General features: G+C 42.4%; 1 protein-coding gene across 1 annotated transcript in view; it reads right to left on the bottom strand.

Moving 5' to 3' along the window:
- The window catches only part of LOXHD1 (lipoxygenase homology PLAT domains 1), a 179,416-nt gene that overhangs the window by 110,168 nt on the left and 56,242 nt on the right, over positions 1–13,006 (bottom strand). The window contains exons 6-9 of the mRNA XM_042781382.1: positions 8,629–8,777; positions 4,233–4,356; positions 2,214–2,464; positions 218–353 (exon numbers count right to left, since the gene is read on the bottom strand). Of these exons, the coding sequence (XP_042637316.1) occupies positions 218–353; positions 2,214–2,464; positions 4,233–4,356; positions 8,629–8,777 (660 nt within the window). The remainder of the gene's footprint in view (positions 1–217; positions 354–2,213; positions 2,465–4,232; positions 4,357–8,628; positions 8,778–13,006) is intronic.

The following is a 13,006-nucleotide window of genomic DNA, read 5'->3' as shown; positions in this document are numbered from 1 at the left end:
GGATATCAGCCTTGGTTCCAGGTTATATATTTACATGACCTGTACCTGGAGAACTGACCTTCCTAAGGGGCACTTTTCACCTCCTTCCTAGAAGAGGAGAAATGAGAAGCAGAGTCTTCAAGAAGTTCTTTCTTGAAGTTCTTGTCCCGTGGTTTGATGACCTGGCTTTTGCTGGCCCTGTCTGAGAGGCCACCAAGTCTGAGTTCTCTGCACTTACTTTTCAGCCTCTTCTTCCTGAAAGACACCATCTCATAGAGTTGCCTCTCAATAAGTCCATCTGCCTTCTTCTCATCCAGCCAGTTCCTGCAAGGGAAGGTCTGCTGGATGCCAGTGTAGGGGCACAGAATCACCACCTGGAAAAATAGACCAGAAGAGTCTCCCACAGTAGTTCTGCCAGTTGAGACCTCCTGACAATACCCAGCAGCCTCCTCAGCTCTCATCAATGGACCTCCACATAAGAACCTTGGTGTGAATTGAATTGTGTCCCACAGAAGTAGTTAGAATCCTAATCCCTATACATGTGGCTGTAACTCCATTTGGAAATAAGGCTTTCTTTGCTGTGTTAACGAGGCCATATTAGGGCAGGGTATGTTTTAAGCCAATCACTTTTGAGATATAAAAGGACCAGATCAGGTACAGAAGCAAGGAAGACAAATGGGAAAAGATTAATGCCATGTGAAGACCACCACGGAATGCCAAGAAACAGCTGAGACAAGGATTTTCCCTCAGAGTTGACAGAGCCTTCTGCTAGAGCTGACTCTCTGAACGCAGACTTCCAGCCCCTAACCTGTGAGAAAACAAATTTCTGTTGGAGCACTGGTGACACAATGCCTAAGGCATTTGATTGCTAACCAGAAGGCTGGCGGTTCAAACCCACCAGTCACTCTACTACGGAAGGAAGACTGGGCGATCTACTTCGAGGCTGGTGGTTCAAACCCACCAACCACTCCTCAGAAGGAAAATTGGGTGATCTACTTCCATAGTGATACAGCCTCAGAAACCCAAGGAGGGGTCACTATGAGTCAGATCCGACTTGACGGCAGTGAGTTTGGTTTTGATTCAGAGACACTACCTCAGAAACCCAAGGAGGGGTCACTATGAGTCGGAACTGACTCGATGGTAGTGAGTTTGGTTTATTTCTGTCATAGCAGCACTAAGAAACTAAGATAGACCCTCCCCCCACAAAGAATAGCAATTTCTTCCCATTGCCCACCTCATTAAATCTTAGATCAAAAATATCTCCTCCAAGAAATCTTCCCAAGAAAGTACCATCCATCTTCCCATCTTCTATCCCTAATCTCAAACTGTATCTCCTCTACACAATACCTATTAACACAACATTTCTTTATGCACATCATAAAATCTCAGTTAATCTTAACTCAAATAACTAAAATACCAAATTACTTACTTATAATTACCTTCTCTCATAAAGAAATGACTAGGCAGATTTGAAAAGGAAACAAATTAACTTCTGAATATGAAAAGATAATTACTGAAATAAAAACTCAATAGATGGGTTAAATAGAAAACTACATATAGTTGAGGGGAATCAATGATCACTAATAGAAGAATGAAGAATAAGTTGTAACTGATTCGTACAATGGAAACTTTACAGAAGGGAAATGAATGAACTACAGCTTCTGTTATCAATTCTGATAAATGTCTAAAGCATAAGCAGTAAAAACTGCAAGCTACATCCAATATATACATAGAATTCATAATACTGTATGCCCTTTTGGGGAGAGAGGAACACAAGATGGGGAGGGACAGAGGAGTTTCAAAAGCACTGGAAATATTCTATTTCTTAAGCAGATGGTAGATAAAATAGAGGTTTGTTTTTATCATCCTCTGTATCTCACTTGTATTATGTACATTCCTTAATGTATCCTAAAATAAAAACGTATTGTTACAAATACTTGTTGACTGAGATTTATGAGCTGAAGTCCAGCTCCACACCAGGAACCAGCATGGTCTATAAGCACCTTCCTAATAACCTACCTGTGTTTGGCATGTACAGAACAGCCCTTACTCCTAACTGCCAGCAAGACAAGATAGATGGGCATGTTACCACCCAAAGGATCCAAAGAAAGGTATCAACCATTTGCTCTGTAACTGGTCCAAAGCAGTAAATAGGATTCAAGTTAGAGCTTATATTTGCAAGTGACAAAAGAGAGAGGTTGTGTGGGAAGGGTCCACTTGGAAACATCTCTTACCTTCTCACAGTACCAGCCTCTGTTGACACCCACGTTACCATGGCCGATAGAGACCCGACTCAGGGGGCTGAGGAGTACAGCCAAATCGATGTGGAAGATGTCTGTGCGGCCACGGTCAAACACACCACCCTCCAGAAAGATCTTCCCACTGTTTTTTTTCCCTCTGGCCCCATACATGACCAAGTAGATTTTGGATTTGGTCCCAGCTCCCCGGACATCTCCAGTGAACACAGTGACAATGTATGAGATAGCTGATGCGGGGACAACAGAAAAAGGAGAGGGTTCAAGGTGAGCCACGTCAAAATATCCCCTACCTCTGCCCCTACCTCCTTCCTTGGGTACAATGCACTTAAGCCCCTCCCTCTTCCGCACCTTCTCATTCCCTTCATGTCCTCCCCCAGACAATTTACAGTACCCTCTCAACCTTACTCTTTCTCTTCAAGAGTTTGTGTGCCAGTGTGTGTGTGAGTCTGGGAGTAAACTACATGTAATATTACAAGAAGCTGTCAGCCCTGATTACAGGAAATTAACAAAGAAGAGGAACTTGGGTTGTCTAATAATAGTACTTATTATTCATGTTAATTACCATATGTATATTATTAATAGCTGTCAGATGAATTCTGTTATCTCTAATCTAATTATAATAGTCAATTCCATTAATGGAAATTTATATTCAGGGCATTCTTATTCATTTAGCCTGCCCTTTTGCTGATAATGTAAAAACATGATTTTTAATAGAGGCCACTTAGGTCCTCCTTCATCTGCTGATGTAGTGGAGTGGGAAGATTGAGGAAGGGAAGAAACAGTGCAAGCTGGGCAATTTGAGGTTTTGATAAGTCAGGGGCTATATGAGGACATGGAATTCTGAGGGAGAGCCATTAGGAAAAGATTAAACTCTAAGATTGAACAGAGGAAGAGAAAGGACCAAAGAGTGAATTCTGCTAAGGTTTGTCCTACATCTCTGCATGGTGGAAGATATGCAGATTTGGTGGAGGGAGATGGAGGATGTGTGGAAGCCATAGGAGAAAGGGTGTTGGAAAGATGCTGATATGATGAACTGGGGGCCCAGGTGGTGGAGGGATTTGAATATTGCAGTACAGAATCTGGGCCAAATAGGCTTTGTCTCTGTGCAGAGCTACGGGAGGTTTTGCAGCAGAGCACATTCCCAGATGGGCACAGCATCAAAGTTGCTTTTCTGAAGCATCTATGACCACGTTTTCCATGGAATTCCATAGGGCTCTACAGGGTTGCTGAGTCAGAATCAACTTGACTGCCCAGAACAATAACAGGAGGCAGATCCAATCCTGGATCTGTCACTTACAAGCTGTGTGACCTTGGACAGGTATCTTAACTTCTATGTGCTTCAGTTTTCTCATCTATGAAACGGGAACAGCAGTTCCTACATTATGGGGTTGTTGGGAAGATTAAAGGAGATGCAGTGGGTCAGGTGCCTAGGAGAGGGTCTGACATATAAACCAAAAAACCAAATTCACTGCCATCAAGTTGATTCTGACTCACAGCAAACCCATTGGGTTTCCCAGGCTGTAAATCTTTACAGAAGCAGATTGCCCCATCTTTCTTCCATGAGATAGCTGGTGGGTTCAAATCATGGATCATTTGGTCATCAGCCAAATGTCTTAAACACTACACCACCAGAGCTCCTTGTCTGACATGTAGTAATGCTCAATGTTAGGAAGAGTTAATAGTAAATCAATGTCCTCGTAAACATCACATTCATCAGGAATTCACATACGGCTCAGGGCTCGTTTCATCCTATTTATAATATTATTTTGCCCTGGGCACTTACTGTCTTCTCAGGGACATTTCTCCATCCCCTCTGACACCAACAGAACCCCAGATTCCAGTCCAGAGGAATAGGACTTTTTCAGAAGCAAGGAAAACGTTACATGCAAACACTGCTCGCTCCTACTTGATCTTGGGCCTTCAGGTCCACAAATGAAAACACTGACCCTCAGCAGAAATACTAGCCAATTCATCTTCTCCTTTCTTCAGTTCTACCTGTGGTCTCCACTCCACCCACTAAGATGTCCCTTTGGATTTTGCCATCATCTTCATCCAATGCCAGCCAGCGGTTAAGAGGGAAATCATATTTTCTTTTGTTTCCAATATCTTCAATGACAATCTGAGAAAGGGAAGAAAGAAAGAAATGTTGATGAGTGTCATTGAGGGTGCACCTGATGACCCAAACCATCACTTGAGTGTCCCCTCAGAGCACATGTTCATGTTTATCACAAGGACATACTTGTTAGCCAAAAACCCCACAAAGCACTGGAAGTCACATATGAGATGACTGATAACTGCCTCCTGTTTGAATGACTGAGCCACTCTCCCCCCACCCCACCCACTTCTGCAGATCATTCAAAATTGAAAGCAAGAATATGCCAAGTGAAATAAGTCGATTACAAAAGGACAAATATTGTGTGGTCTCACTACAATGAAATACCTAGGAGAAGCAGAGTACAGAGATCAGAGTCCAATAGAGGTTACTGGGGCAGAAGGGAGGAGAAAAAGGAGAAGCGTCATTTAGAAGGCATTTTCACTTCTGGTCATGGTGAAGGAAAATTTGGCAACGGGTACTGGTGATGGTTGTGCAACATGATTGATTTGATTTGTTCCATGGAACTGTACACATGAAAAATGTTGAACTGGCAAATGTTATGTATACTTTCACAACAATAAAAAAAAGTGAATGAAAATAAATTTTTTAAAAAAGAAAGGAACTTGGTGGATGTTCCTTGTGAGGCTGGAGCGTGAGAAGTGGAAACTGGATTTGCAGCTGCACCAAGGTTATCACCTTCCATACCTGCTGAAGGCTGGGACTCCACCCTTATTGCTAAGAAGCAGAACTCATACAGGGGAGCTGTAAGCCCCAAATCAGGCAGAGATAATCCTAGGAGCTGGCGATGAGGTCAGAAAATATTAGCAGCGAGGCTAAGGGGATTGGCCATCTCTGAAGCACGTGCGAGTGGCTTATATGGAGCTAAGTTGCATAGGCTGAGATGAGTGTATTGCCCAGAGCTCATCCAGGAGCTAAGGTGTCCATGGAAATGTGCTGGGAAGACCCAACTGAAAATCCTTCTAAGAGAAACAGAACCCTTAATAACTCAAACACATTGTGCTGGCAGAAGCATCCAGTGACAGACAAGGGTGAGTTGAAAAATAAAAAGGTCTGCCAACATGTTCTCAAGACTATCCAAGATAAAGGGACTCTGGTTTCAATGAAAGATTCATTTCTAAGACACATGTATCTGCAGTATGGAAATGAGACATACTTGTCTATTCTAATCCAATGCTCATCAAGCAACTTCTGGGCTGAGATCTGGACTCCTGGTACACCCATCCCCAGCAAGGAGCCTGCGGCTAGAGCCAGTGATCAACATCAGCTGCCCCACCAGGCTTCTCTCCCTAGATAAATCAGTATTCAGATCCCAGTTTATAAATCAGTCCCTTGTGAGTTTGGTTGGTGTGAATCAGCTCCCCAGAGCCTGCTGATTTGATTGAGTTTCTGCACTTACAAAGCTGAGTGTCTGGGGACCACTGTGACTGAGGAGGGGGAATTTCTGCCAAGGAAGTCCAGCCTCTGCCAACTCATCTGCACTTTTCTCTGTGTCTTTCATCTCCCAGGGTTGGGGAGTCCTTGGCAAGGGTCTGAGCTAGGCTGCAACCTGCCTCATAGCCCCCTTCCCTGACTCTCACGCAGTTGGGAAAGTGAGGCGATGAAAGAAAGCATTTAATTCATTAGATAAACTGTCAAGTCTACTAGTAACTTAGCACCCCTGCCTGATACTGTTTACAGATTAATTAAAGTCATGGCTTCAAGAGCAAGAAATGCTCACCCTCAAAGCTTAAAGAAATATCATAAATAATACCAGCTTGGCACCTGATGAAAGTCCCTAACCAGAGTTGAGAAATTTAGTTATTCTGAGCAATCAGTCAAATCATTAAAATTAAGCATGTAGGTAAACTTGAACCCACCAGCTGCTGCTGCACAGGAGGAAGATGTGGCCATCTGCTTCCCTGATGATTACAGCCTAGGAAACCCTAAGGGGCAGTTCTACTCAGTGGCACACAACAACAATGACACACATCAGATAGAAAAGACTCATTGTGTTCCAGAGAAATTAAAAACAGAAACAAAAGAAAGGACGGGGAGAGGGGAATGAGGAAGAAATAATGCTAGGCCCCACTCCTAGATGCTGTCTGACAAGATTTAATTATACATATAAAGCAAAAAATCCTGCAGACATCCTGGCAGAAAATAATAGTGTACCCAGAAGGAAGCCAAAGTTAGATTGGCCTCAATATCAAATTTCAGAAGGCAATGGAATACTATTTACAAAATATTACAGGAAAAGTATTCTACTCATAGATTCATACCATGTCAAGCTGCCCTACAAGTGTGAAGGTGACAGAGGGCATATTCTGGGGTAGGAACCCACTTCCTTCATGAAACCTCCCCAACAGCACAATTAACGAGTGGGTCCCATGTGAGGCAAGGCTCAGGAAGGACCCTAAATTCAAGAAGGTGAGTAACTCGCCCAAGGTATGCAACAGAACCAGGGACACACCCAGAAGCCTATGTTCTCACTCAGATAGCCTGCTTTCCAAAATGAAGGGATTAGGCTTCAAGCTGCCTTCTCTGTGTCCCATGCTGGCTGAGGTCGTAAAACCTGTGTGCCTCCTCTCTTTCTTCTGCCCAGTTGAACAGAAAACTGCCCTGAAGACACACCTCTACCTATGTATTGGGTTTTTGGGGTCTGGACTCTTGTCTTATGTCTCTCAAACAAGACAGCCCTGAGACCCTCCTGAGTCAACGTGGTTATTCTTAGGGCCAGGCAAATCCCTTCTTCTCTAAAGGAATGTTGGCCATTCATCACTTTATTGATTCTGTGCCCACCTCCATTCTAAGCACTAGGGACTTTCAAGCTAGTTGTAGAGAGAAATGTGGCAGACATTCTAGGATGCTCACTCAACACTCTTTCCCAATCATTTTCTCCCCAGCCTATTTCAACTATAAAGACTGGAAAGCTAACCACTTGATTTCCCAGTTTCCATTTGCAGCTAGGGTGACCACATGACACATTTCCAGCCAGTGAAATGTAGTAGGCTTTACTCCTCTCAATGTAAGGCAAGCCTTGCCAGAAAACATCATTATTCCCTTTGGCCTTCCCCTCTCTTCCTGCCTGGAACACAGATGAGATGCCTTGAAGTATAGCAGCCATCATGTGATCATGAGGTAGTAAGTTGGAGGTTAAGAGAGCCATAGTCTTAAGGATGGTGACATACAGAGAGAGGTGTCCATTTTAAAAGGTCTTTTTTTTAAATTATCTTTTAAAATATATCACATATTATCCTTTTGTTATCATTCTGTGATGAATGGAAATAAGCCAATGTCTTCAAGATTTATGCAAATACATGCTAAGAGCTGGTTGCCTATTTCCAAAACATCCTCACATTTCTTTCAATGCTTTAATATTCTTTCTGCTCTTTATATCTTTTCTGACTCCCTTTCCTCTTCTCAACGAATCTACCTATTGCAGGGCCCCTGCTTCCTTTTAATTTTCTGCTATAGGTTTAAAATTATAGGAGCAAGTTTGCTATTGTTGTTAGGTGCTGGCTCGGACTCACAGCCACCCATGTACATCAGAATGAAACACTGCCTGGTCCTGCACCATCCTCACAATCCCTGTTATGGTTGAACCCATCATTTCAGCCACTGTGTCATATTTTGAGTGCCTTCCCACCTAAGGGGCTCATCTTCTGGCACTAATGTTTCACTGTTCATAAAGTTTTCTGGTAATATATCAGACAGTGTTTCACTGCTATTCATAAGCTTTTCAGTGGCCAACTTTTTCCAAAGTGGACGGCCCTGTCCTTCTTCCTAGTCTGTCTTAGACTGGAAGCTCCATGGAAACCTGTTTGCCACGGGTGACCCTGCTGGTATTTGGAATACCAGTGATAGCTTCCAGCCTCACAGCAACACATAGGCCACCACAATATGACAAACTGACAGAGGAGTGGCTGAAGTTTGCTACACGGGATAATATGTAAGCAATTGGGAGGAAGAGGTTCTAGTCGGCCAGAGTTAGGGAAACTTCGTGGTGGAGACTTGAGGGGATAAGTAGACCCTGCCTGGTTGGGATGAGGGAACTGGACATCCTAGGAAGATGACAGCATGGGCGAAGTCTTGCAGCTATGAGGAAAGCACCATGATTGTCCAGGGGCCTGAGGTAGAAGAGTCAAAGCAGATAGGTCTAGGGAGGGAAGTTCCTCGACTTCCCTGGAAAACTTCCCTAGAAACAGAAACATAACCTAGACTGGAACATAACCCTCTGAGGAGTCAGAATCGCCCCCTCTCAAGCCACAGGGACCACAGACAGGCAGCTGAACTCACCTTGGACAGGAACCAGCCTGCAGAGCCCCCCTTGTTGTTGTGGCCAATATTGATCTTCATCAGCTGCCCCAAATCCGGGGCATCCAATGTGAACTTATCTTCAGCTCCCTTTTCAAAGTTGTCCTTTTCATTTTCCAGCCTACGTTCCCCTATATGCACAGACACACAAGGAAATTACAAAGCCAATGAAAAGGGGAGAAAGTACCAACTCCAAGTTTTATTGGACTCCAGACACTGATAATGCCAGGAGATGAACTTAAAAACCTCAAGCCCAAGGGCCAGGGTCCCTCTCCTGGTCGTACCCTGCAAGATCCTTGTGGGGTACACCAGAATATAGTGGCAAACCAGGCCCTGCACACTTGCTGCTGCTCTCATCTCTGTGAGTGTCCCCCTGAAAAACGCTGTTCTAGATTATTATAGAGGAGCAAAGTGTTCAGCACTCAACTACTGGCCAAAAGGTTGGCAGTGCAAACTCACCGAGAGGCACCTCAGAAGACAGGCCTGGCGATCTGCTTCTGAAAAGTCACGGCCTTGAAAACCCTACAGAGCAGTTCTGCTCCACACACATGGGCTCACCATGACTTGCAACTGACAACAGCGCGTAGTTGTTGCTGTTGTTGTTAGATGCTGTGGAGTCGGTTTTGACTCATGGTCACCGCATGAACGAAACGTTGCCCAATCCTGTGCCACCTTCATAGCAGTAGGTATGCTGGAGCCCACTGTTGCAGCCACTGTGTCAGTCCATCTCATTGCACGTCTTCCTCTTTTTCAGGGACCCTCGACTTCACCAAGCGTGATGTTCTTCTCTAGGGATCGGTCCCTCTTGATGACCTGTCCAAAGGGAGATAGTCTTGTTATCCTCGCTTCTAAGGAGCATTCTGGCTGTCCTTCGCCCGAGAAAAATTTGTTCATTTTTCTGGCAGTCCATGATATGATTGATATTCTTCGACAGCACCATAATTCACGTGTGTCATTTCTTCTTTGGTCTTCCTTTTCCATTGTCCAGCTTTCACATGTGTATGAGGTGATTGAAAATGCCATGGTAGTAGTAGTATTGTTGTTGTTGTTTGCCATCGAGTCAGACCCAACTCATAGCGACCCCTCCTTGGGTTTCCCAGGCAGTATCACTACGGAAGTAGATTGCCCAACCTTCCTTCCGAGGAGTGTCTGATGGGTTTGAACCACCAGCCTTCTGGTTAGCAGTCAAGTGGCTTAGGCACTATGTTACCAGAGCTCCTAGTAGTAGTATAGAACATGTTTTACCAGGTTATTATCATCATAATTAAGTAATTAATTACTTTTAAATGTGCTTTCTAGTTTCTAAATGAGGAGGGGAAAGTGGAAGATTCTTCTAATATTATTGGTTTATGATTTAAATGTTGTCTTATGTTATTGATTCATTTGAGCTTGTGAAGACTGCTTTGGGGTCTAGTATGAAGTCAATTTTATTAACTTTCCATTATAGGCTTGAGAAGAACGTGTATTTCCTGCCAGCTGGATGCAGGAATCTGCATACTTCCATTAAATCAAACTTGTTAACTATATAGTCAAAGTTGTCTCCTCTCCTACTATGTTTTTATGCATCTGACCTATCAGTTATTGAGAATATTGGATTAAAGTCTCCCACTGTGAGTATGTATTTCTCTACTTCCTCCCAAGAATTCTGTTCATTTTTGCTTCACATATTTTGGGAATATATTATTAAATATATACAAGTTCAGAATTATTTTATCTTCCAGGTTAACTGTTGTTACTTTTGTCATTGTGTAATATACTTTTTTTTCTAATAAAGTTTTTTGTCTTGAAGTTCAATTTAACAGATACTAATATAGTTATACCAGCTTCTTTCCTGCTGTTGATATCTTCCTGTTACACTTTATTCCATCCTATTTATTATTAGCCATTTCGTACCACATGTTTAAGCCAGGCTTTTCATTTAATATGGTAACATCTCTATTTTAACTGATGAGTTTATTTATATCTACTTCTCGTGATTACTGACATATTAGAATTTATTTTAATTATCTAACTTTTTGCTATTTGCCATGCTTTTTTTTTTACTTCTATTTCCTCATTTCCTTTTATTTGATCGATTTTTTTTTTTTAATTCCCTTTTCTCTCTCTACTGATTTAGAAGTTAGACATTTCCCATTTGAGTGGTCACTTTTACAATTTTAACATGCATAATTGACTCTCCAGGGAGTGGGGGTGGGGTGATGGGCTGGCCCCATGGACCTGAGAATGTTTTAACTCTCGTTGTCCACTTTACTTCTCAACAATTATTGTTGCCTAGTGTAGCCACTCCTCAGAAGGAAAGTTGGGCAATCTACTTCCATAGCAATACCGCCTCGGAAACCCAAGGAGGGTTCGCTATGAGTCGGATCCAACTCAATGGCAATGAGTTAGTTAGTTAGCAGTGTTTGGGTGCCATCTTTGCCTGTGCCCTGAAATTAGTCACCATTGTTAATTTTGCACAGTTGATGCTTACTTAGATTTGTCACAGAGTTATCTTTCTGTTGCTTGTGTTCACTTTGTTTCTTGCAACTCACTCCTCTCTTCTGGGTACAATTTCCATTTTCTTAAAGTATTTCCTTCAGTGGGTGTTTGAGCCTGGGTCTATGAGTGGTAAACCCTACTCTCTTTGCATGGAAATGCACTGATTTTTCCCTTATTCTGGAATGATAGCCTAGCTGCACATGGAATTCTAGGTAGATATATAACCTTGCTCAGGACATTGAAGATATTACTCATGGGCTCATGACCTCTATAGGCTGATGACAGAAATCTGCTCTCAATCTACTAATTATTTTTAAAGAAGGTAACCTACCAAATATGGCTACTTTAAACATCTTTTTCTTTGCCTTTGGTTTCACCACAATTTATCTAAAAACTCTAAAAAAAAAACTCACTGCCATCAACTCGATCTGAGTCATAGTGACTTCTCCTTGGGTTTCCGAGGCAGTGTCTCTGTGGAAGTAGACTGTCCAGTCTTCTTTCCAAGGAGTGGCTGATGGGTTTGAACCTCCAGCCTTCTGGTTAGCAGTCAAATGCCTTAGGCACTATGCCACCAGAGCTTCCCAATTTATCTAAAGGGAGATTTACTTTTATTTATCCTGTTCAATGACTTATTTTGCTTCTTCAGTCTGAGGATTCATATCTTTGGTCAATTCTGAAAAAAGATTCAGCCATTATTTCTTTGACTATTTCCTCTCACCTATTCTCCATATTTTCTGTTTCTGGAACTTCTGTTCAACATCTAATGGAATTTCTCACTCTCTCCTCCATGTCTCATAAACTCTCACTTATAATTCCCAACCTTTTATCTCTTTCTGCTACATTTGAGTAATATGTTTAGATTTATCATAAAAACCAAACCCAAACCCTCTGCTATCAAGTCACTGACAACTCACAGCAACCCCCACTGGATTTCCAAGGCCACAAATCTTTGCAAATTAGATTGCCTCATCTTCCTCCCCTGGAACAGCCGGTGGGTTTGAACCACCGACCTTCTGGTTAGCAGCCAAATGCCTTACCCACTATACCACCAGAGCTCCTTTAGATTTATCTTATGAGTTACTAATTCTCCATGTAATTGTTTCTGATTCTGGTATTTCATTCATCTATTAAGTATCTGTAACTATTTTCATTTCCTGTAATTCTGTTTGCTTGTTTTTCCAAATTTATTATATTTTCCATGGTGCCCTATTTCCTGCAATAGTTATTTTCTTCAGTAGTTTCTATCATGTCTATAGTTAGTTTAAATATACTTACATTATAGCCTTTCTCATATTACTCCATTCAAGAATACTGAAATTCGTGGGGATCTAATCTTGTTTTGTTGTATACATTGGTGCTTTGTTATGGTGGATTAAGTCTTTGCATGGTTTGTGGTTGAAGTCATCTCCAGTATTTTGTCTGCAGGAATCACATGTAGTCTTGCAAATGTTTTTGCCAAGCACCAAAGGAATCCATTTCTGTATGGGGGTTCCCAAATCACACTTGTAGTGTAAAATCAGACTTTAAGGCCACATGTGGTGCAGGCCCAAAGCATATAGAGAGACAGGCCTTGCAGAGATTAGTTTACTGTAGTAAAGAGCACATTTTCCCAAGTTTATCTTTTCATTGAGGATGTAGCCCTCAGGGTTCCTGGCTTTATGCTGGTTTCTAATTATGAAACTTTTGCCTCATGCAGGGCCAAGGCTTCATGTTCTGACCCCAACTGGGCATGAAAACCCATCCTCTAGATTACTAAGCATGGAAGTCCCTCCTTCCAAGAGCTACAGCATCATTTCAGATTTAGCACTTTGGTTCTGATTTCCCTCTTCGTTTAGGTCACCTGGGGATTTCTCTTTCTTTCTTATAAGATCAACAATATATT

This window comes from Orycteropus afer, unplaced genomic scaffold, assembly GCF_000298275.1.
Source record: "Orycteropus afer afer isolate SDZICR_OR568_19922 unplaced genomic scaffold, OryAfe1.0 scaffold00113, whole genome shotgun sequence".
NCBI classification, from domain to species: Eukaryota; Metazoa; Chordata; class Mammalia; order Tubulidentata; family Orycteropodidae; genus Orycteropus; species Orycteropus afer.
This window is presented reverse-complemented; position numbering and strand designations above follow the sequence as displayed.